This window comes from Lagopus leucura, unplaced genomic scaffold (genome assembly GCF_019238085.1).
Source record: "Lagopus leucura isolate 7727_CA_CO unplaced genomic scaffold, USGS_WTPT01 Super-Scaffold_100157, whole genome shotgun sequence".
NCBI classification, from domain to species: domain Eukaryota; kingdom Metazoa; phylum Chordata; class Aves; order Galliformes; family Phasianidae; genus Lagopus; species Lagopus leucura.
In genome coordinates, this window is record NW_024962334.1 from 34,168,421 (window position 1) to 34,193,603 (window position 25,183).

General features: G+C 40.6%; 1 protein-coding gene across 19 annotated transcripts in view; it reads left to right on the top strand.

Moving 5' to 3' along the window:
• KIAA1217 (KIAA1217 ortholog) overlaps positions 1 to 25,183 on the top strand; it is a 349,470-nt gene that overhangs the window by 304,290 nt on the left and 19,997 nt on the right. For 18 of the 19 annotated variants that reach the window (XR_006181754.1, XM_042888183.1, XM_042888190.1 and 15 more), the window contains 6 exons: positions 6,329 to 6,489; positions 12,343 to 12,518; positions 20,146 to 20,276; positions 20,518 to 20,665; positions 22,323 to 22,824; positions 23,505 to 23,685. Coding sequence is in view for 18 of the 19 variants with exons in the window: in XM_042888183.1 (XP_042744117.1) it covers positions 6,329 to 6,489; positions 12,343 to 12,518; positions 20,146 to 20,276; positions 20,518 to 20,665; positions 22,323 to 22,824; positions 23,505 to 23,685 (1,299 nt within the window). In the remaining variant the exon portion in view is untranslated. The remainder of the gene's footprint in view (positions 1 to 6,328; positions 6,490 to 12,342; positions 12,519 to 20,145; positions 20,277 to 20,517; positions 20,666 to 22,322; positions 22,825 to 23,504; positions 23,686 to 25,183) is intronic. The other variant, XM_042888189.1, reaches the window with a different exon arrangement.

Here is a 25,183-nt window from a genome sequence, read left to right on the forward strand (position 1 = left end):
AGGAGTGACCAGTTTAATTTACTGTCAAAACATGAGATCAGCATCTGCCAGGTGCTGACAGAAACACTGACTCTGTCATACAGCCATGCCCATACCCATCATCTAAGTAAAGATGCTACCATTTCACAACCAGGCAGTTGAATCTAGATTATTGTCCCTTCCAACCCAAGACATATAATTCTGTGATTTCAGTTTAATAGATACCATTCTGATCACTCGGGAAGATAGAGAAAGGGCAGTGGGTCTGGACACGTAGCCATGCAAGGATCCAGCACCACAGAGTATCATTGTAACTCCAGCATCTGTGTCCTAAACCCTGCCCTTCCATTATGACACAGCCACAGAAAAAAATCAGAAAATTAAACTGTAGTGTGGAAAGGGAAACAAGGTGTGGTGCTCACCATGCTAACTGCTTGGGCATTGTCAGCCCTATCAGCTAATACTGAGGACTGCTATCCTAAATAATAGAATATTCTGCATTTGTACCTGCTTTCAAAATTACGTATAACGAGAGACAGTAAGTCAGACACAGGCAACCTGTCAAAATATACAGAATGTTTCTCCTTTAAGTAAATATGCTTGGGTTTAAAAGGACCTGAAGCATACTTTTGCAGGCTCCTTTTTTGTTCTGCAATTCACTCCAATCTTTATTAGCCATTAGACAGTTGACTTCAACAATTCCAGTAGACAGCTGCATACTGAGATACCAGTTTTAGCAATTTCAAAGGCTATTCGCCAGAAAAAGTGGTATAAAATGTTGATTGAGCAGTCCTTTCTAGAGCAGTGGTAAGCAGAAATGTGAATTACTTCCCATCCTGAACAATAAAACATCTGTGCAGGATAAAATTGGTTCATCAATGTTGAACCAACATTGTATTTTATAGTATGTGTTCCAGTGATGGGAGACATGCATGCAAAAATAGAGAACTAGCTCATTTTGGGAAGGGAAACAAACCAAAATTTGTAAATCTTAGATAGTTCTGTGTATCTAGATTGTGAATGCTACGTTTGGTATTTCATATATAATACACTGTTGTATTTAATGTGTTCTTGCTTTGCTAGTCTTTAGCCACATTCTTTACCCTTAGATATTAGAGCCTAAACAAATTTTACCTATTTTCCACTAGGGTAAATGGGCCTGTAATAAAAACTGTCTGCTTTTCTTATGTTTTATTGCTTTAGGCTCAATTTTTTCACAAGAGGTGAGTTCAAAGAGCAGTAGACTTCCACATTCTAGCTGTGTCTCTCCTATTCATGTTTGGATAAATCTCATGACTGAATCCTTACAGCTTTTCTCAGTTCTTCAAAGGTGAATGGCAATCAAGGCATTCTTCATTTAGGAACAGCTCAGTAGCATGTGACCCAAAAAACCAAGCCTTACTAAAAAGATCGTAAGATTACTAACAAATATTCTAGGAAATGCTCACCCACTCTCTTTTCTGCCATATTTTGTTCACTGAGTAGTAAGAAAGATAGATTAAATGCTGCATTAACTGTTTAAATTTATATCAGTTATATCTTGGATTGGAAAACAAAAATGAACAAAACCAGTTGTTCTTTGCCATTTGCTACCCTGTTGGAAGAACAGGAAGGAGATTTCAGTACTTCCTGAAAAGGGTCCTTTCTTTCTCAGCTAGCACTGCCAGTACAAATCAAGAGGAGGAGATGGAACAGAGAGAAGTATTACCCATGTAGTGCCCATATTTGATTCCTCACTATTTGTGACCTGTGCTTGTCAGAGAATTTCTTCTCTTGTGCATATCTATTTGCATTTTTCATATGCACAACCCTTCTTGTAATGATCTGTGAATTTAAAAAATTGTCCATATCTGGTTGCTTATCTCACATTCAAAGGTAGATCATGCCGGTTCTTGAATGCAGTCAGCATATCCAGGTATATCATGATCCCGAATTCATTCTGAATCAGCAAGATAAAGTGGTACACAGATATCTGTAGAACAGTTTGTTCTTTTGAGGTTGCTTTGGTGTCTGACCAACAGTCAGATAATGATGAAGTTGCAACCTCAATGTTGCATTTGTCTGTTTGTTCAGTGGATTCTAACCGGATGATAAGAGGACTGAGTAACTGTCACATGGCTCCCCAAATGATCACAGTCACAGAATGGCCAGGGTTGGAAGGGACATCGAGGATCATGAATCTTAACCCCCCTGCCTCATGCAGGGCCACCAACCTGCACATTTAATACTAGACCAGGCTGACCAGGGCCCCATCCAGTCTGGCCTTGAACACCTCCAGGGACGGAGCGTCCACAACCTCAGCCTGTGCCAGCACCTCACCACTCTCTCTGTAAAAAATTTCCCCCTGACATTCCCCCTAAATCTTACCTCCTGCAACTAAAAACCATTCCCCCTTGTCCTGCTGTTATCAACCCTTTCAAAGTTGATTCCCCTTCTGTTTCTAGGCTCCCTTTAGGTATTGAAAGGCTGCAATGAGGTCACCCCACAGCCTTCTTTTCTCCAGCCTGAACGAGCCCAGCTCCCTCAGCCTGTCTTCGTTGGGGAGATGCTCCAGTCCTCTGATTATCTTTGTGGCTCTCCTCTGGACCCTCTCCAACAGCTCCCTGTCTTTCTTGTACTGGGGGCTCCAGACCTGGACGCGGTGCTCCAGATGGGGCCTCACAAGAGCAGAGTAGAGGGGGACAATCACCTCCCTGCCCCTGCTGGCCACCCCTCTTCTGATGGAGCTCAGGATACCATTTGCTTTCTGAGCCGCAAGGGCACACTGCTGGCTCATGTTAAGTTTTTCATCTATCAAGACCTGCAGGTCCTTCTCTGCAGGGCTGCTCTCAAGGACCGCTCCTTCCAGCCTGTATGGATGCCTGGGATTCCTCCGGCCCAAGTGCAAAACTCTGCACTTTGCTATGTTGAACCTCATCAGGTTCATCTGGGCCCACCTTTCTAGCCTATGGAGGTCCCCCTGAATGGCATCCCTTCCTTCCACTGTGTCAACTGCACCACTCAGCTTGCTGAGTAATTTGGGAAGAAACACTTCTTGATGTCTTCCGATGGCCTTTTTTCTAACCTGCTCTTAGCATTTTCAAGAGAAAAAGAAATTCTGGAAAATGGAAGAAAAGCAGTGTCAGCGTGATGGCAAAGGTCAGATGTTGGGGATTGGCAGCTCTGTTCCTTGCTTTCCTTAGCCTGGGCAGATAGCACACCTTTCTCTTTCCTGCACCACAGTTCCTTAGTGCTTTCAGAATGGAGATAACTTATAGCTTAGCTCATTGGCCTTTGTAAAATAAGTTAACATTTATGTTTTGTCCAGAGTACTAGGGAATTTGAGAGGATTTTTTTGCTTCCAGCCTCCCTTACCTAGCTCCAACATGGGTTTATTTAAAGAGCTATGCAAGCCAATGCTGTTCCTTTCCCTTCAGCCCATCTGGCTGTACATCTAATCACAAAGCTACAGCCTGGGCCTACTTCCAAAAGAGAGCTATGCTCCCTAGACAAAGCAGCCCCTCATTCAGCCGTCCTTTTATTCCTTTTTGATGAAAATATGAATCTCGGAGAAAACAACCGCTGATCCTCACTCTGCTCCTGTGCCCTCTGGTTGTACGGATGTTTTTGTGTGTCAGTTCTTCAGGAGTCCCTTGTCGTGCTTTGTGGCCTCTGAGCACAGTGTGCAGTAGGGCTGTGGTGGTAGCTGAGGTGCATCATGGCAAGAAGAGGTGGCTGGGGTAGCAAGGAGGAGAGATGGTTTGTAGGGAGTGGAATACATTTATTGTTTACAGAAGCAGATCACAGTCCATCTATACTAAGAGGAAAGCAGGCACCCCATGCTGTGAAAATATGTGAATTGACTGGGTTCCAACATGTGGGGAGAGACTAGAGGGGACTGATTCATTCCTTGGCTGCATAGCCGCAGGGTTGGGGGCTGAGCTTTTGGAGCTTTTTCTTGAGGCAAAGAATAGCAGAAAGGTAGCTGCGCTTTCAAAAATAGTTCGAATTTGTGGCTAGGGATCAGAACTCATGGAGGCTTATCCACGTTTTTCAGACTCTCTGGTGATTTCTGTCTGTAGGGTTTATGAACTAAAAAGCCTTTTCTTTTAAAAGTGCAAAGCCAGTACATGTGGGAGGAAGATACATGCGTAAGTGTAGGAAAAAATGCAGTGTACGTGTAGACAGGTAAGTATTGGCATATATTAGATTGAAGCATTGAGTGGGTACAGAGTGGCAGTGAACAAGCAGTGCTTATTTCTTAAGGGTTGCTTTCTGTTAAGCAGCTCTTTGAAAGTCAAGAGAGCACTGAATCATAAGGAAGTATGGCAAAATGCAGAGCAATTTGCTCAGCACTAACATGAAGAGTGCCATGGTTGAAGCACCGAGAAGGTCTGGCTGGAGCACATTTAGGTGGAGTATAGCATTACAAGGGCCAGCACCACACTAAAACAGCTTTTTGTTAAAGCACATCTTTGGAAACCTATGGCATGGCACCCCATATACAGCTCGTGTGCAACCTGTCCTTTTTCTGACAAGATTTGCAAATGTAATTAAAGCAAGAAACATGATTCTTGGGACTTTCTGAAACCTGGTTTAAATTCCTTCCTTCAAAAAAATGAATGCCTCTCAGATGATTTTTGAGGTATCCACATGTTGGCAAAATAGTAACAATATGTTGTTATGCTGAGCAGTACCCACCCGGGCACAGTTGGAGATTTTATTTGTTGATTTCTAGAGATGAATGGAGGTGAGGCTGACCACTCTTGGTTCCATGCCCTTACCAGGCAGAAAAATGTGTCATGACCTTCTTTGCACTGAAAAGTTGCTTCTGACAGGCAAAGAAAAGCTCACAACACTACTTTTGGCTTGATTTTGCTGAATCTGGTAGAGTGTGTGTTTGTGGGAATAAATTCAGACCGAGGTCCCTGTGCACAGTTGTTATTTATCAGTTATTTATCAGTTTTTTCAGATGTTTGGTTTTAATCATAGAGAAGGAAGAAGGTGCAAGGGGGATGATGACATGGCACAGAAGTTTGGGGAGCTGCAGCCATACTGTCATGTGAGCTTGAGAGACAAGGTGACGCTGTCGATCAGTGGCTGTGCAGTGCTGCATAGTGTTGGGCATAGAAGAATGGAGTGAGTCCTACTATTAGTCTGTCATTTTGCCTCTTGGCAGTGGGGAGGAGAAGGGACACATTAGAAAGACAGTTTGAAGAATATGGAGCATTTAAGTGCGTATTGCCAAAAGACAGTTGTAACATGACTTCTCGCTGATGAGCTGGTATTTAGCCTGTAAATAAAGCTTCTTCCCAGGTATTTGAGACTTAAAAGAACAAGCTTGGTATTGATGCTGTGTAGAGGAACAGCATTACTTAATGAGGAAAGCCTTGTGATGACTCGGCTTGCTTGTTGTATGCTGTATTACCTTGTAAATGCAGTGCTGAATAAATGACTGTCTAAGGGGGAGTAGTAGGCTGCAAATTGATTGGAGAGCAGTTCTCTACCATGCTATTATTTCATTCCTTTTCTCTTGGTTTTATACCTTTGCTGTTGAAGACAGTTGACAGAAATAATGCAATCGTACTTTAAGCAGCAGAGCCCAAATCTCTATAGAAACCTTTTCCCCATGCTTGGCAGTTTGAATCTCACAGAATCACAGAATCACAGAATTGTAGGGGTTGGAAGGGACCTCCAGAGATCATTGAGTCCAACCCCCCTGCCAAAGCAGGTTCCCTACACCAGGTCACACAGGTTGGCATCCAGGCAGGTCTTGAACATCTCCAGAGGAGGAGACTCCACCACCTCCCTGGGCAGCCTGTTCCAGTGCTCCGTCACCTCACTGTAAAGAAGTTCTTGCGCATGTTTGTGCAGAACTTCCTGTGCTGCAGTTTCCAGCCGTTTCCCCTTGTCCTGTCTCCACTCACCACTGAAAACAGGCTGGCCTCTCTTTCCAGTGATAATCAATCACAGTCCAGGACTCCTGCGAATTTGCATCAAGTTGCTCCAAAAAGGCTCCAGAGAAGACAGTCCCAAAGCTACTTGCAGCACCAATTGAATTTGCTGCTGTTCAGTATAATCTGCATTTACAGCTAATTTTCCTATCTCAACTATTTGTGGTTGGAAGCAGTTTTGTCATAATGCAATACTCTGATATGGTTGAAGTTCCAGCACAGATACATTCAGATATTTTATAGTCTCTCCTCAGCATTTTACTGAATGGTAAGATGCCAGTCCTCTCATTCACAGCTGTGATTTTCTTCTCTTGTCCCTCTGTGTGAATTGCATGTGGATTCAGTGTACAGAGAAAGAACCATGTTTGCACTTTCCCTGCTGGTAAGCTCAACTTCTTGCTGCTGCTTACTTGCAGGTGCTGCTAACTTATCTGGGGGGAAGAACACATTGGCAACAGTGGAGTCAGCTGTCATTCATCATCCTGCTGGAACCCTGTCGATGCAAGTCAGCCTGCATGGTATGAAACGCAATGTGTCAGATCTACGACTGCAGCTGCATCATATGAAGCAGCTACAGGTATGACTAGGGAAAGTGGGTGTTCAGTACACACCTTTCTTTTTCTTTCTTACTCTCTCTCCCTTAGTACACATGTGATTTGAAGTAGAACTATATAGAAAAGCAGAGTCCCAAGTAGCCCAGACACAAAAGCATTACTGTGCCAGTATGTGCTACTCGAATAATCCTAGAGGTATGAGAAGTAGCTGAGGGTAACTGTTGCTTCTCAGATATAGTGAAATAACTTGATTTCTAGCTTTGTTGAATGACACTAGACATTAAAGTGGCAATTATGTTATAATAATATTAAGTCTGTGATTACAATTTGGACTCTGCTATGCTATGTGCTGTATAAACATGTTCGAATAGCCACGTTCCTGATCCATACTGTTTATAGTTGAGACAGCTTTTAAGTTTCTGAATAAACAACTGTGATGTAAGGAAATGCAAATCTAGCTGAGGATCAGTAGGTATGCATTAAGCCAGAGTTTGAGTCCTGTATTTACAGAATGCAGAAGAAGAACTAACTCAAGCAGCTAGGGGAAAGGATGATTTCAAAAGTTACTGCAGAGGTTTGTTGTGCCATACTTAAACTCACGTTTTTGCCAGTACCTTCCTAACACACGTCAAGACTTGAGAACCTACAAGAAAAGATAATAACAACGAAGAGTTAACCAAAACTGTCTGTTGATATACATAGTCGTGCTACCAACATAAATATGTGCTGCTCATCTCAGACACTGTGAAAACAAATGTATGCAGCTGTACCTTCACTTAATTAGAAACTGAAAAACACTGTGTATTGTCTCAGAAGATGTAAGAAGAGCTAAAGCAATGTCTTACAAGACAAAGTGTACAATGAGGAAAACATCAATACTCTGCCAGTCTTCCTTGTCTGGAAAATGACATCACATGTTCGGTATTGTAGGGCTGCAGCTACTGCTGTCCCTACTAGGGAGGTTTTGAATATAGGAACAGTTCTGTGTCCATCTCCTTTGTTTTGCTGATGAATTTTAGAGCAGAATAATAATAATATGATATAATAACAATATGATTCAGAATGATTCATCAAATATGATTCCAATTTTTTAACAAAAAGAAACTGAGTTTGAACCAGCCATGGGGCAAGGGAACATAAAGGTGAAGCGAATAAACATCAGAGTGATGAAAATGTAACTGAGAGAGAAGGTCCTGTTGCAAGTTCCTATCTTCAGTTTGCTGGTGATGAAGAGATGTTAGAGGGTGTTTGTGGCAAGCAGTTGAGTCAAGTAGGTGACCTCTGCCTGTCACACAGCTCCCATGATTTTACTTTTTCAGTAAAGCTGACTTCCTTGGGATCTGTACCCTTACACATTATATATGAGTGGACATTGTTGCTTGTTTGTGCTTCAGGCCACTGCAACTCCTCTGCCCTTCCATAGCTCACTGCCAAATGACCACCAGCTGCACTTGCTATTTGGCCTTGCAAAATAGGATAGAGACTGCAAGTGTTGCACTGGTTGCAGTGAAAGTACTATTCTCATAGGGCCTACCTGCCAAGGAGGTGGCATTTCCCCAGCTGCAGCTTGTTTCCATGGCTCTGCCCAGGGCAGTATCCTTGCTTATGTACCTTGCTTTTGTTAGGATACGTTGGAGCAAAGAAACTTGTACCATCTGAGCAAATGATCACTGCCAATGAAGTCTAGAGTAGGGAACAAAAAGGGATAGATCCAAAGTGGTCTCATTAAATCCAGCTGACTTCCCTTATTTCTAAAATGATAGCAATTATGGGTGCCTTATGCCAAAAGTATGTGGGCAAATTTGTGATAGTTGGATGCAAGAACTTGTAGCTTAAGGGAAGTTCACGCATCTTACATAGAAATTACATTCATGAGACTGAGATTGTTTTTGTAATGTTCCTGAAATGGTGGAGGTATTTTGTACAAGAGTTCACAGCTTGTGAAGCAGCAAATGGAATAGTTAGTTTTAAACTAAAGAGTATTAAAATATCACACTTTGATGGAAAGAAAATTGTGCTCAATTTCTTTGTAAAAGGGAAAAAGTATTTTTTTTTTTGTTTTTTCCAAGTTATGTGCATATTGTCTTTGGCAGTACTTCATATTTGTTTCTTTTGGGTTGTCAGTCAGTTTATTCCTGTTTGTGTGAAATTTTCATCCAGTGACAGTCTAAAAGAAACTTACAAAGAACTGGAAAAGATGATTGCACAGGCACAAAAGTTGGCAGGATAGCTAAGAAGCAAGAGCAGGACATAAAACTATATTTAATACTGTCTCTGGTTCAGTTTTGAATTGATGGTATCATTGCAAATTTTTATTCATGTGCTTTAAATAGAATCAGAGGGACACGTGATGGAAAGGACCCATCCATTCACATATGCTTTGTCTGTTATGGCAAAATCATCTTTAAAACATTTTCAGCAGGAATTGATCCAGATGAATGGATTAACACAGCGGTTAAGTGTGTATGTTAGCAGATGCAACCAACAGGTTTTGACTGCTTCACCCTATAGTTGGATTTTCACCAGAGATTCTTGAAGCAATGAAATTTGCATACAGCAGTTATAAGACGTTAGATACCATCTTGCTAGTCCACTAGTATCTTCTTTAAGCACTCTGATTTTCAGAGATACTCAAGGAAGCCTAGTTTCATGATGATGAGATGTTTTCCTCATTGCCTGTGTTCTGTATGTACTTGTTGGAAAGACTGTGGCATGTAATGAGTGCAGTGGGGTAGTTCTGTACTCCTAGGTGATGACAGCCTTTAGCAGCAGGTTTGAAGCAAGCCTTTAGAGTATGTGTTCATGGTATATTATCATTAGCTTGTCTGTACTTTAAAAATTTATGTCTGTTCCTACCGTTCTTTAATTGAAGACATTTGAAGGGGAAGCAGTTAGATCTGATTAAGGTTCAGCTTTAGAAATGTGCATGCATGCTTGCTTTTCCCTCAGTAAATGTATCACTTGCAGGGAAATGAGTGCTGCCAAAAGGATAGAAAATGTAATAATAATACTGTCATAAATGGTACATGATACTCAAATAATCTCACAAGTGTAACTTTGAATTAGACATTCAATTATGTTTTGAACGGCATTATAGAATTGGTGAGGCTAGATTTAATCTATGCATGGTTACAAACTTTAGGAATTAGATAATAAGATTCTGCAGAGATCCTGAGCTGCAGGAAGTCAGTCCCTGTTTGTGGATGTGCACTGTGTGTCTGGGAGGTGGGTGGCCTAGAAGCCTCTCCCATCGGGGCCTTGCATGCTCCTGCTGGAGAGGGCATCCCTGCTGTGTAATGAGAAGCAGGGCTATGAATTGATAGCTTGTTTTCCAGTTAGCTGTCTCATGAATAAGAATTTGTTTAAAGTGAACTAGGCTGGTTATCAGGTTATTTTCAATCCTAGAGTATTTGTGAGGAAACTAGGAGTCAAAATCAGTTCCAAACTGTGCAGGGAGATATGCTAAAGTGGCCAGAGACTGCCTTCTCTTCCTTACCGACAGCTCTTTCCCTCTACTCCTGCTCCCTCTGCCTTTTGTTGCCCTTTGGCTGATCACTCTACCCTGCTTAAACCCCTGGTTACTGGTTTCCCTTGATTCCTTCTTTTCTCTACCTGCACCCATCTTTACCTCCCTCTCCTCATCTTCTGTCACTGTACTCCAAGCATAAAGAAACCTAGGTTTGTCAGAAGTAGGTAGGTGTTGGTTGAATTTTCATAGGAATGGCTGAAACATCTTTTTGACGCAAAGATGAATCATTTCCCAAACTTCAAGAGCTCCCTCAAACACTAAGTTTAGGAAGTCCTGAACATACTTGCTTTTTGAAATATTGATGAGTTACATTTTTATTCCCTAATCTTGTTGTCAGAAATGGATGAACTTTTATAAAATGAATGAAACTTTCCCCTGCTACTCAGGAACTAGATAAATTGAAGTGACAAATGCCTTAGCTGTAGATGTCACTATAATAAATATACAACCTCATAATGAACGTATTAAATAAGCATGTTTACTATTGCACACACCCACTCAAGCACACAGACCCCATTTTGGTATGCTGGGAATCACACAGCTGAGGAACATGGAGGTCTGAAATTCTATACACCTGAGGCTCAAGTTTGACTCTGGAACTTCTTCTTGACCTCAGATAAGTTGTTTCACATTTCCGTGTCAGATTTCCCCACTTTTTAATGAGCTGTGAATAAACGGTATGGATGAAGCTTTACATGCTCATTCTCTCATTTATTAATTTATTTGTGTTTAATTCTTGAAAATATAACACAGTGAAAGTAATGTTTGTCTCAGATAGCTGTCCTGATCTCACTGTGATTTTAATATATTAAATCCGAACACTAATCCTGAGGTAGGGAAAAAGTGTACATGGTCTGTCTTCAAAAGAATCCTGTCTAGTACAAAGCAGCTAACAATGTTTATAAATCTGTACTGTTTCAAATGTGTTCCAGCCTCATTTTTTCCCCTTACTGCTTACACTTATCTTAGGCTGAGTTTTGAGCTTACAACTCCTGCTTATCGCAGCCCAGTCTCCTCTGAACACTCTCAGTGAAGTGTTACTCTCTGTCTCATCATAGTTGTGTCCCTGGAGAAGGCAGTCAGGCATAATGACTGAAAAGTTCAGAGAAGAAAACTGAGTTTGCTCCTCTAATTCATGAACTGATTGGAAAGAACAATCTGACAGAGGCTTTTGTTCCTCTACTTCCCAGGAATTCTCTTAACTTCAGAAGTCTTGCTGCCTTGTACTGCCTTGTATGTAACCCATTTTTGTGATTCTTCCTATTAAGCAGTATTTTTTCTTTTTATGTTTGCCTGTTAAGCTGAAATATCTAGAAGGCAGTTGAAGGATTGATTGCTAGCTTTAAAAATGGAATTTGGTATCCCAAGGTGTTTTTTAAAATCTTACAGTATGACATTGCTGCTAGGCTGACAGAGTTGTTTTGTTTGCCTGCATCCTGAAGTTGTGACTAGATGGAACCCTACTTACTGCTTTGTGCGAACTTGCGATTTACATAAAAGACCTAAGGACTTATAAAGAAGACTTAATTTGTGTGAGTGCTGAGTATAGCTGCACTAGGGCTATCCACACAGTACAGTCTAGTTTGTTTTCTTAGTTTTGTTTTGTTCTGCAAACTTAATATCAGTTTAAAAAAATGTTTTAGATACTTAACATGAATGTAAGAGAGAATGAGAATGTAAGATAGTAGATCTCTTGAGAAAGAAGCGTGAATGGCCAGCTTTCAGAAAATTGGCCTACTTTAAAAGGTTATTTTGGTGGCTGAGAGAGGTTTTTTATTTCACAGGTGAGTATGTCTGTCACCAAATTACACTGGATGATACAATCCTTTCTCTGCCACTTGAGAGTGAAATATTCTGTTCTGAGAATGACAATGCATTCCAGCTCCAACATCGATGTGTGTGGCTATCCAGTAGGCATACATATGTGGTACAATGCATAAGCATAAGAGAGATGCACAAAGTGGAAGTCAGGCTTCCAGCATTCTGGTGAGGCGTGATTAATACTTGGTTCATGCTGGACTGAGCCTTATAAAGGGGATGCAGTCCCTACAGAAGTTGTGCTCTGAAGGTGATTTATTGAACCCAGCATCTTTTGTTCACCAGCTGACAACTAGAAGTTAGATAAACACTTTAGAAGCTAAGTGAATGTGGGTTTTTCTCACCTCTACCATTTCCTCATGAAATAATGTTTATAGGTAAAGATAAAGAGGGAAAGAAGAAGGTAAAAAGTCACTCTAGCTGTAAAGCCGTGTTTATTCCAACCTATTTCTGAGTTCTGCAATGTATTCTGTTGCCAGGGATGTCAGTCAAGCAGGAGAAATTGAAGTTGATTTCTTTTGTGCAACAGCTGCAGAACCAGGAGATGCTGAGGGCAATGGTGAAGAAAGCAGAGCTGGAAATCAGTGGCAAAATGTTTGAAACAATGAAGAGGCTTGAAGATCCTGTGCAGCGACAGCGCAACCTGGTGGAACAAGAAAGGCAGAAATACCTCAGCGAGGAAGAAAAGATCGTAAAGAAATTATGGTGGGTTGAGAAAACTCTTAGAATTTGTTGCATTTCACTGTTGTTTTTTGTTTTTGTCCAGAAATATTCTTTTTCACCACTGTCTTCAACGAAACTGGGTCTATGCATGCTCTTTTAGCTATGTTTCCTTGTCTCATATTGTCTGTAGAACCAGGTCTGTTTTGTACAAATCACTGGTCCCTGAGTAGGAGTCCTGCTTAGCACAGCTCACTGGGCAAGTCCTACCAGCATGAAGAGTATCAACCACTTCAGAATTTGCCTGTAAGGAAACAGATGTCTGTAAGGAACAAGATCACCTGCATCTTCAGAAAGACTCCCCCTACCCTAGCTTTCCTCTTCTGCTTTACATATAGCATTTTAGGGAAACAGAGAAGAATTTTGTTGAGAACAAATGGATGCAAAAGAAGGTAATGATTAGCTTTCATAGCATGGCTGGTGCAGGAAAGAGCCACCTAGTCTAACCCCTGTTTGAGCAGGGCCACTCAGAGCAAGGTGTCTAGGGCCACATCCAGTCAGTTTGGAAGCCCGCTAAGAAGGATGTTCCACCACCTCTCTGGTAAACCAGTGTTTGGTCACCCTCACAATAAAGAAGGGCTTCATTTTGTGCCCATCACCTCTTGCACTGGTACTAGCACCTTAGAAAGGAACTTAGCTGTTTTCTTTGTTCTCTCTTTTTAGTTATTTATACACACTGATAAAATCCCCTTGAGCCTTCTCTTCTGTTGGCTAAAATGTCCCAGTTCTCTAAGCCTTTTCTCATAAGAAAGACAGCTCAGTCCCTTCTTCATCTTTGTTGTCCTTTGTTGGGCTCTTCTCAGTATGTCCATGTCTGTCTTGTATTGAGTGGCCCAGAAATGGACACAGCACTCCAGGTAAAGTGTCACCAATGCTAAGTAGAGGGGAAGGATCACCATTGCTGACTGCTGGAAACACTTTGCCTAATGCAGCCAAAAATACCATGAGCCTTCTTTGCAGCAAGAGCATATTGCTGGCTCATAGAATCATTAAGGTTGGAAAAGACCACTATGATCACACAGTCCAACTATCAAGCCACTGCCACCATGCCTGCTAGACCACATCACTCAGTGTAAAATCTACCTTTTCCTTAACACCTCCAGAGAGCTTTTTCTGCCAGGCTACTACAGCTGGATGACCCCAGCACATCCTGGTGCTAGACATTTTCTCTCCAGGTGCAATTCCAATTGTTGAATTTCTTGAGATTCTTCTTGTTGAGATTTCTTGAGCCTATCTAGGTTCCTCTGGATAGCAGCATGACCCTCTGACTTACCAGACACTCCTCACAGCTTTGTGCCATCTGCAAACTTTCTGAGGCTACATTCAGCCCCGTTATCCAGATCGTAAACAAACAGATTAAATAGAACTGGATGCCATTTTGATCTCCGGGGGTATACTGCTAGTTGCTAGCATCCAACTAGACATTGCTCCACTGATAACCACCCTCTTTCTGAGCTTCAAGTATGAAAGTCAGATTTCAATAGTAAATACTTCAGCTATTGCATTTGGAAGGTAGGGGAAGGTCCTAAATAGGGTACTCAAGTTTAATTGTAATTAGCAGTGCCATTGTCTATCTGAGCCTCACTCTTAGAGTAAAACTTACACATTGGGATTTCCATATAGTAAACTGCAGTTAAAAATATGTGGGTTTTTTTTTTCTTTTTTTTTTTTTTTTCTATGTAAAGATTTTTTATAAGAATACCAAGACTGCAAGACTGGTTGGATCCATTTGTTTGCTTCAGTCCATGTTCAGAGTTGGGAGGCAAGATGAGGTTAAAATCAATGAACAGTTTAACTAGTTCTAATGCTCTCATTTGTGGAATACTATTTAAATAATTATTTCTCATAGTAGTTCACACCAGATGAATGGCTCCGTAATGCCAAGAAGCTTTATAGTCTGCTTTCATTGGAAATGATAACTGGAGAGCCACAGGAGTACAGTTATTGACAGCTGAAGAAAGTAAATCTTTCTTTTGATCAGTGTTATGTCAGTTGAGTATGATCTGCAACAAAAATTGTGCATCTGTAAAGACAAAGTAGAATGTTTCTGAGGGAATATATATTTTCTGTGAAGAAAAGTTGTGTGCGGCAGTAGTCCATGTTGGTATATATAGCAGGTTTATGGTCTTAACATAGTGTTTCAGTCCCAAGAAACTCACCTGCTGTTCATCACTTCGTTCATATGTATCTCATTGCTTAGTTTCTAGATTATTTGCTGTCTGTGGAAAAAAACCACAAACATTTGTGTGATAGTTGTTTATAGGATTGCCTCATAAAATGGATTCTTCGTGAGGTCAAGTGCAGTGTTGTTAGTAGTTACAGCTGCTCATTTAGGATACTGCTTTGATTGCAGCATGGCTTTTTATCAGTGTTTACAAAGTCTCCACTGCTTCTGTGCTACTTTAGCTCAGTTATCAAGGAGCAGCATCCTTGTGAAGCAAGTGCATATTGTGCTATGCCAATTTACTGTGCAGCTAAGCAACACTGAATGGGAAGGTATCATTCATTTGCTAATGTTACAGGAATGTGTCTTAACTCATTCATAAGATTTAAATGTTAGCTTAATCTTTTTGGAGATGTGTTGGAAACAAATATTAAATCATACATTTGTTTTTCTTTATGCCCAGTGAAATTTCTTCATCGTGTATTTGCAGGCTTGCAGAATCAGTGCTCAGAAGGAAAAGCACATCTGATAACAATGCTTGAAGTTCAACAGTTGTTGCCCTCTTGACCTTTTCTGCATCATAGATCTAAATCAGTTGACTGAGTTCATGCAAGACAGAGCATAAGGACTCAGGCAATACGTGCAAAAGTGTATTTGATGTTCTGTAGCATGAACTACATCTCCATCTAAAGAAATAAAGGGAATGTTCTTTTTGTCTCTTAAATCTCAGCTTAAAAACTTTTCTTCTGCAAGCCTGAAGATTATCATTGGAAAATTAAAATTAAAAAATATTGCTGGTTTCATGTTGTAAACAGCACAGATGTCAATATACGCCTCAGTACAAGTTTTCTGTTGAGCAGCTCTACAAAAAACATACAGAATTGTGTCCATGTGTGTCAGTTGTAGCAGGATTACAGTTCAGAGATGTATAATGAAAACCAGGGAAACCAAGGAACACTGATAAACATACAGTTTGTACCAACTTGTAACAGGGAAATATATACTCAGAATTAACTGAACAAGTTTTTACTATCCAGTCTTTTCAGCCAACATTAGAAATGTCATATATTATTCTTTCTGGGTTGCAGGTGCTAGCCTTAAAATTGACCAGACCAAGGGCAAATTGTGACAGTGTGACATATTGCCCAATGAAGTATTTCTGTGGTAAGGAACACGTTACAGTTATTAGTGGTTTATTATGTTGTAGGTTATTATAAGCACTTTAATAGACAGGTTTTTACAAGCAGAGTATTTACATTATATCCATCTCTGATGTGCCTGATAGATTTTGATTATAAGTTTGGATTTCCTTGTAAGAATAGCCATGCTCAGAGAGCCAGTAGTAGCAAATGCTTAAGTAGTGTAAGAACAACACTGAGCAGCGTGCTCAGAGTGCGTCTCCTTCATTTCAGTGACTTTGTAGCTCAGAGATTTTTCAAATGAGATGGCACCTTCATATCCAAATCTCTGTGCATTGTTTACCTTTCATGAAAGTATGCATTTTTATAAATTTATGTGCATTTTGCTGTGTATATTTTTCAAGTTGGAGGAATACTGTAATGAACCTCTTTCACTTTTTAAAATCTCTTATGTGTCAATCAATCCTCAAACTCTTAAATTATGCAAGGCAGAATATTCACTAACTCTAGTCATAATGTTAGAGATTCCCCACTCCTTTTCTATGATCATGGCTTTTCCAGCCTGAAAAGTCCTGGTCTAGTTAGTAGAAGTTAGTAGAAGTTAGTAGAAGCTATTCTGTACATTTCATCATTCTCTTTTCTTTTCTGTAGCCTTTCTAACTCTGCTGTACATTCGTGAGATGGGGTTGGGGAAAAAGGAAAGCCCTGCAGAGGTTGTACGAATGCGGCTACAGGAGGACTTCATGCAGTGACATGGGGATTGTCTCCCTGCTCTGGTGTTCCATTACAAACCCAGTGTCACACTTACGAGGGCTGATTATCAGTTCAGTGTCCATAGCTGTGTATAAAAATTTAGGTTTTGGGAGGTTTTGGGGGTTTCTGATTTTTTTTCTGTGTTTGTTTGTTTTTGTTTATTTTTCTTCTTCATGTGAGCATTACCTTACATTTACTAGGTGTAAACTGGGTGTTTGGATTTTTTTTTCCCTGGTCAGTTAAATTCAGATGATCCATCTGCAGCACTTTGCAGTCAATTTTCATTTTCATTCCCCTGCGTAATTTAGTATCTGTTGGAGGTTTTTTGACTATACTATTCATCCTCTGTTCTAAATCATTTATAATATGTTGAAAAGCACCAGCCCTAGCACAGATCCCTATGGAACCCACCCGTAAGCTCCATAGCTGTTCATTGGATCCCTTCCCTTTATCTCCAGTACTATATCCACGAGAGAATTTCCCTTCTTGTCCCACAGCAACTTTTCTTTCTTAAAAGCTTTTATTTAGGTATCTTGCTGAAACTCTTTTGAGCTGTGTCTTGTCTATTTTTGCTGTTTTCTTCAAGTGACCATCTGGATTTGTGAAAGCTCTTTCTGTAAGTCACATTAGCACAATATATTTATCCCTGGGTCCACTAATTCTTTATTGTTTATTCTTTTTTTATAGCATCTATCAGTTACACTAGCCTGAAGATGTCAGTCTCAGCAGAGATTACCCCACTCGCTTTTTAAATTTCTGTTTTTATCATCTATGACACTTTCCACTACTCTAGTGCCAAAGAAATTCTAATCAAGAAGTAAGATGCCTAGCATTAATAGTTCAACTGTTTCATCCTTGAGTTGCTTTTGAACTCCAGGGCAAATGCCATCTGGTCTGGGTGATTTGTTGCTACTCATTTTGCAGTATCCGTGAACAGGTTACAAAACAAACTAACAATCTGAGACAGATCCTCTGATGCTTTTTTGCCTAAAGAAAGATCTCAGCGTAACAGTTTGTCCCTTCTCTGTAAAACATAGATGTGTTTATCACGTATTAGCCTTCTGAAACTGTATTAAGGTGATGGCTTGTTAATTGGGTTTGCACAGTCAAATCTGTAAAACCAAGTTGTTTTCCTTTTTACAGAAGAGAAATGCTGGAGACTGTTCCATCTGTTTAAATCTTTGACTCCCGAGGGATGAAGTTTCTCTTCCCTCAATGTTAACAAGATGAAGCAGTGTAATATGGCATCTTCTGAGCTATATTGGGATCAGTTGTCATGTTTGATAGGTTCACTGTATGGAATTAAAGGGTTTTTTTTTATCTATTTCTACTCAAAGAACAAAACAAAAAGACACTGCCTACTAGTTAGCTGAATGTATATCCTTTATCCCTGTATTTCTGACAGTCATAAGCCTACCAAAACATCCTAGCATTATTCTGTGTTTGCTCATTTCTTTCCACCTGTGAATAAAGTAACGTTTTTGTCTGTGTCTTTTTTTTATTCCTGGGGGATGCAAATGCCAGAGAAAGGTGTTTTTCCAGTGCTGAAGTACAAAGATGGGGTGGATTTACCCTATGATTCCCAAAGTAGTGCTGGTATCAAGACATGAAGGTTGAAGAAGGTGCAGGAGTGTAGAACATAATTTTGGAGGGCAGCAATGTCCACTGTAAACTGCACTACAGAGAGAGAGTTACCTCTTTTTCCAGCTCCTTCTGGGAGCTGGAGTCTTCTTTATTGCAATGCAGAGACAGGGACAGCAGACTCCTGCGTTATTGAATCTTCTGCTGCTGGAAAAGTATAGTGAGTAGTGTTCCCTTGCTGCCATCGTGTGGTCCCTTCAGTTGTTTGCTGCAAGTATGCTTGTGCTAGTGGAAATCAGGGCTCTCCCTGTCTTTTTCAAGGCAGAGTATTTGGGAAAGGTCATCTTAAAATGGGAAGAACATCAGTTATCTCCACCCACAAGCAACTTGTGATTATTAATTCAGAAATGTTTTGTGGTTTCTAAAATATTTGGATTGAAATTAATTCTTTTCTGTGTGCATTTTAAGTTCAGATTCTGTTACTATTTCTGCTTCTCTGTGCATGAAAAGTGCAATTGTATTGTCATCTACTGTTCTTTGTGGCCATGTTTCCACTTTAATGACCTTAACTCAGAGTGGTGCTGCAGTGGCTTTACTCCTGCTTATCCCATTTCTGGACATTTATTCCTCTCTCAATCCCGTCTTGCTCTCCCCTTATCCATTGACACGGGTATGTGGAGTGGCCTGGCTGAAAATAGTAATTTTCTGCTGGATTTGCATGGCAGTGCTGGCACAAGGGAAATAACAAGGAAATGCAAGACCCATAGTAGGCAGTCTTCTGCTACTGCATGGCAGACGATCAGCCCATACCTGGCAAAGTTTTGACCTTAGTGATTGCAAGAAATGAAGTCCAGAATTAGGTTAAAATGGTACCTGATTGTCAGTTCAGAGTTTGCTTTGCATTGTTCTCCAGCACGCGGTTAAACTGCTTCTCAGAATATTCCTGTTAGTGAATTGAGTATCTCAATAGAGGCAGATTTCTTTTAGAGACAGTTTTCAAGAAATGTTCTTTTGAAGTGTTTGCTTGTGGTTTTGTCTAGTTGTGTATAATGCACTTCAGTTATTTTTGAGATCTTTTCGATGTGGAAACTCTAGCTAAAGGAATCTGGTCTTAATCTCAGGAGGAATACAAGTGTCCCTGCTCCACATCCCCCAAAAAATAAAGCTTATGTGTCTGAATGCTTGAGTGACAGTGAAAATTCGTGTGAAGCGAGGAAGCAGTGGAAAAGGCATTGTGAAAGATGTAGAGGAAGCACCAGATGGAGCCTGAGGAAGCATGGGACATCCCTGATTGGAAAAAAACATCTGGAGTGATTAATTAGCTTGAATTAACTAATGCTGACCAAGAGCTGCAGACAATGCACACTTGCTGTTTCATCCTGGCTATTTGTGGAAACAGGACGCTGTATCCTGCCTGGCAGGAACAGGCTGCAAAACAGGCCTGTGTCAAGGGATCATGAGTGCCAGTTTTTTGGTTGTCACTTCACTGTTGTGCCTTCCTTTGCGTGTCATCAGCTGCGAGAAAATATAAAGTGCAAACCAGTACTGGATGTCACGATATAGCATGTATGTGGCCTTCTGCTAGGATTTGCATTCACAGGGGACTGGTTGTTGGATATGTTTCATTACTCCATTGCCCTTATGTAGCGCAGCGGCTCTGCACATGTGCAGAAGAAAAGTCAATGATTTTATCAGGTGGTTGGAACTTGATGATCCTTGGGGTCCTTTCCAACCCAACCCATTCTGTGATTCCATGATTCTATAATTTGGGCAAGTTACAGGTGCCTGTGCTTTGGGCATGAGCATCCAGGAGTCTCCTGTCTCGTCATGGTGCCTTGCTGGTTTTTTTCATCCTGTGGTATCATATTTAAAGGTGCCACAGTTGAGATTTCTGATTTAGTTTAGTCCATTCATGTACGTATACTTGATTATAATGTCCTGCTTAAATTTCATGTCCACTTTTTTGTTTTGCCAGTGAGCTAGAGGGATTTGTTGAAGACCTGAAGAGGGACTCCACTGCTTCCAGCAAGACGGTTACACTGAAAGATGTTGAAGATGGAGCCTTTCTTCTGCGTCAAGTGGGAGAAGCTGTTGCCACCCTTAAAGGTATCTATTTATGCTTTTTTGTTTTGATTTTTTTCTTTTGACCACAGTAGGTGAGAACACTTTTGTCTTTAATCTGAGGGCATAATCTTTCACTTGCAACATATTTAGAGTTATGATAAGGCTTGTTGCACGGCCCCTGGAGAGAGGCTGATACTCCACTGTTCAACTATCACCCTGTCATCTGTCTTTCCTCGAGGCTTTTATGATTTCCTCTTCAGCTTCACGGTTGTTGTCTTTGCAGGAGAGTTCCCAACGCTGCAGAATAAAATGCGTGCAATCCTCCGCATTGAGGTAGAAGCCGTGAGGTTCCTGAAGGAAGAACCACACAAGTTGGACAGCTTACTGAAACGTGTGCGCAGCATGACAGATATCCTTACCATGCTCAGAAGGTGATACATCTTTTCTTCAAGCTAGAGAATTTCCTCAAGCATTTTTGGGTTTGTGTTCTTCATTTCTCCCCAAGCAGTATGGAGAAATGCAACTTGTTTGTAGCATTTTAGAGTTTATTCCTAGAGCTTTCTCAAGGGAAATCAAATTATCGTTTCCTGTGCTCTGTGCAGCAGCTCTGTTCTTACCAACAGTATCAGTTGTTCAGACTTCATAATTGAGACTAGTTTTCTCTGAACTGAACACTGCCAGATACAGGATGTACGAGGATGAGAAAGCTTACAGAGCGACACCAGTCCTGTATATGAGCTAGTTAGCTGTAGGCATTCACAGCAATGTGAGTTAGTAGAAATGTTCTCTGACACTGAAGTGTGCATCTCCAAACACAGTCTGTAAGAAATAGCTTAATAAAAGATTCAGATTGGATAAAGACATCCCAGAGCTTTCTGAAAGAAATAAGTATTTTCTAGTATGATTGTGTATCCATGTAAATTATTATTATTATTTTTACCAATGAGAATGCTTTAAAAGTGGAAAGTGAAAAATTTCATAATATAATAAGTGAAAGTGGAAATATTTGATAAAATGTACGTCCACTGAAGACCAGAGTTTAGTTGTACTTGTCAGAGTATTTGAGCAGCAAACGACTACTGATTTATATGCAGCAGTAGGCATTGGATTTAATACCTACTCAAAACTCAGTGAATAAGGCCAAACTGTCAAGGGTAGGGGATCTCAATTTTACTTCAGTTACAAACAAATGTAAGTCGTAAGTATATTGTTGCCACCGTTGTTCTAAGGAATGTAGGATTTGCATTATTCCCATATATCCTGGAGCATATGTAAAATGGATTTGCCAATACTGGCAGCGGGATAAAATGTTTTATGTAACAGGTCTCCTAAGAGCTATCAGTTATTTTTCCTTGAAGATAAACATTCATATCCCTTCATATTAACCACCCTTACTTAAAAGTGATTACAGTTATTTCTTGCCTCATCTTGTTCAGGAAATAAACAGTAAGCTATACATGTCAAAGTTTTACCAAAATTTTTTGGTGTTTAGTCGTGTTGTTTATTTTCTCCAGATGAATTGCATATCAGCTCTCCTAAACTCTGTTTCTATATTGGAAAAAATGGATGTCATCTGATGGATAGCCAAGCTTTGAGCTTCAGCCATTTCACAGATAATTGTTAGAAATGGTTGGCTTGACTTCCGTACTTTACTCTATCCCAAACTGTTGACAGACAAAACCTTCCTGAGGTATTGTTTGAAGGCTTTGTTTTGGCCATTTGCTAAACTACTGCTTCACATTCTGTGTAGCTGCCACGTTCCTTTCTGATAGTGCAAGAATTATGGCTTATCTAGGCTCTGTGTAAAAAAAAAAGTCAACTGATTTCCATTCTCCGTCTGAAATCAACTCACTGTAACTCATAGTTTGGTCAACAAGGGCCAGTATGTCCTTGAAAGATTTTAAATACTTTATAAGGCAAAAGCATCCTAATTTGAGTGGTCTCTTTAAAAATCAAATTCCCTGTCTGTTAGAGAAAGCAAAAAGTCACAGATGTTCTATAAGTTTTTTCTTGCAAAAGCTTATTGTTAAATACTGCTCGTATATGCTAACCATGCTCCATGCTGTTGTGTTGCTTTTGGCTGATCAGACATGTTACAGAAGGACTGTTGAGGGGTGTGGATTCCTCCCAGGCTGTACAGTACTCAGCTATAGAAAAGTCCACTGCAACTGAAGCTCTGAAAAATCAGGAGGAGCCCAAGCAAACCCAAGGACATGCACAGCAAAACCTCACTGCAGTCACATCAGAGTCCCAGGTATCATCAGTCAAGTCAGAAGTCGTCCCCTTCTCCACAATGACGGTCCATCACGTGCAGAGCTCTCCCGTTGTCATCCATCAGTCTCAGCACTCATCAGCCCTGGTCAACCATGCCCAGGGTTCACCAGCTGCACCCAGCCACAGTGAAGGGCTGCCAATGAGCAGCCACCCTTCCACCACCCCACCAGCACACCCCCAGGAATCAGCAATAGGATCCCAGCCCACCCAAGGCATGCCAGCACTACAGGTCTCTGTCAATGGCAGCACCATGCAAAGTCTTTTCATTGAGGAAATTCACAGTGCAAGTACCAGAAACAGAGCTGTATCAATCGAGGTATGGTGTACTCTACTCACCCAGTTGTTGTCTTTTTGGGTCTGAGCTCCCAGTCTCACATCTGAGACTGAAGGTGGGATTTTCAAATGCATTGTGAGGATTTACATGCTTAATCTCTAACTACACCATGCACTTCTGAAGATACCCTCTGGTTTTAAATGAACAATATAAAATTTTACGTATTTTAAAGAATACCCTCTTTCTGAACATGTGATTCTTATGTGATTCTTATGTGATTCTTTGGCAACACTTGCATTGGTGGATTTCATTCATTCCTTAAATCTTCATGTCCCCTGTTATGGAGAGATAAAGATGAAACAGTGTGAGGTTTCAGTGGTTTCACAGAGATGTAGGCATTGAGGAGATGTACAGCTGAATTCTCATGTCTTATTACAGGCATGCACATTAATCACCAGTATGATATAGTAGATCACTGACCCAGATTTAAATTCTGCCTTTGTTCTTTTAGCAAGCAGTGGTATGTGTCAGTTTGTCCTGTATTTATATCCAGTATAATGGAAGTCAGAACTGTTTTACAATTACTGCATTTGTATATTTCTCTAGAACTGAAAGAATCTATCTGTGGTGACCTATGAATTTTACACATAGATTTTTTTAAAAAGTATATGGTCACAACAGAAATCAGAGAGGTGAACTGATGCTTTACTGTTTTTGTCTAGAAAGCAGAAAAGAAATGGGAAGAGAAAAGACAAAACCTGGATCACTATAATGGAAAGGAATTTGAAAAGCTCTTGGAAGAGGCTCAGGCCAATATAATGAAGTCAATCCCTAACTTGGAGATGCCTCCCCAGCCAGCAGTCCTGCCTAAAGGGGATGCAGGGGAGAAGTTTGAAGTCTCAGGTAAGTTTCAATAGAGTAAATGGTCCTAAGGAGTTGCACATCTGGAAAAGATAGGTCATTTATTCCACTTCCTAAAATTGTTTCAGTGTAAAGATTTCTGTGTTCTTGATCATATCCATGAGTAGTCTGTGAGGAATGATGCAGGTCCAGCTGTCAGAATGCAGGCCTGTATCATAAAAGTAGTGGTGTTGCAGATGCAGGGGTGGGTGACTAGCTAATTGTGAATTTCCCCACACTGCAACTGAATTTGTCCTTTGGAGATAAGGGCTCCTTGTGAGCAGGAGAATAAGAGTACAGCTTCATTTTGACAGAGATGAGAATGTTTGTGCACTACGCTATGTCTGTCTATAGCTTTTAGACCCTGCTCAATTTTGCACAAATTTAGCAATATGGAGCAGTCTGGAAAGAACCACAGAGAGTTTGAACACAAATTATCTCACCATCAAAAAGTCAAGCACTTTTTGTAGAAGTTTCTTATCAAACGAAGATCAAGACATGCCCGAGGTTTCTGAGGATAAGAACTCAACTTTGCACAAATCCTTAGAATCAGCACATGGAAGCTGAAGCTAGAAAAAGTCAGATAAAAATTAGGTGTCAAATTTTAGCATTCAGAGTAACTACTCACTGAAGCAAGTTTAATTCTGAACACATTGCATTATTTACTACTTCAAATCTTTCAGTAATATTTTTTCTGAAAGGTTGCTCAGACACAAGCTCTGGGCATGATGCAAGAGCTGCTTTAAGAAATCTTTCAGCCTGTGTTAAGTCTGACTGCTTGATCTTAATGGTCCTTACTAAAACTTCAGGTCCTTCATAAACTTTAGGTGCAAATATGAGCGGTGTTCTGGGTGAGTCTTTCAGAGGTCTGAAAAAGTCCTGTGATGCTACATAACAAAGTGTCTTGAGGGAGTGGATGGGGAAGGAAGGAAGGAATGAGAGGGCCTTTTGCAGTAAGGATTCACCCACAGCTATGCTATAGATATACCAAGTAAACACTCCAACATCCCCAAATGATATTAAAGAGAATATTGCAGCCTACTCTTTTTTATATTTGTTACGGATTAATTGCTCTAATCCATTTCGAACCTGCTAATTTACCATTTGCCTCCCCAGTACCATGGCAGCAAGCTCCAGGAACTCGCTTCCATCCTGCGAAAGGAGCTTTCCTTCCTTTGTTTTGCTCTGATCTCCTACCAACATCACTGAGTTTCTCACAGTTCTAATATTCTGCGGTTTGGCAAACAGCAACTGTGTATTTATTTTGTTTAACGTTCCTGCATTCAGAACCACCAGATTGAGGGTAATGGGTTGAGCCCACAGAAAGGAGCAGAGTTGGGCACAGGCCCCACATCACTACCATCGTAGAGAAGTGCTTTGACTTTACAGGATCACCTTGTGCTACTAGAGAACAACTGATGGCATGGAAACCCTAGTGGCATGTATTGACAAAAGAAGTAATCTAATGTAAAGTGCATCTGGAAAGCCACTGTTGTTGCAA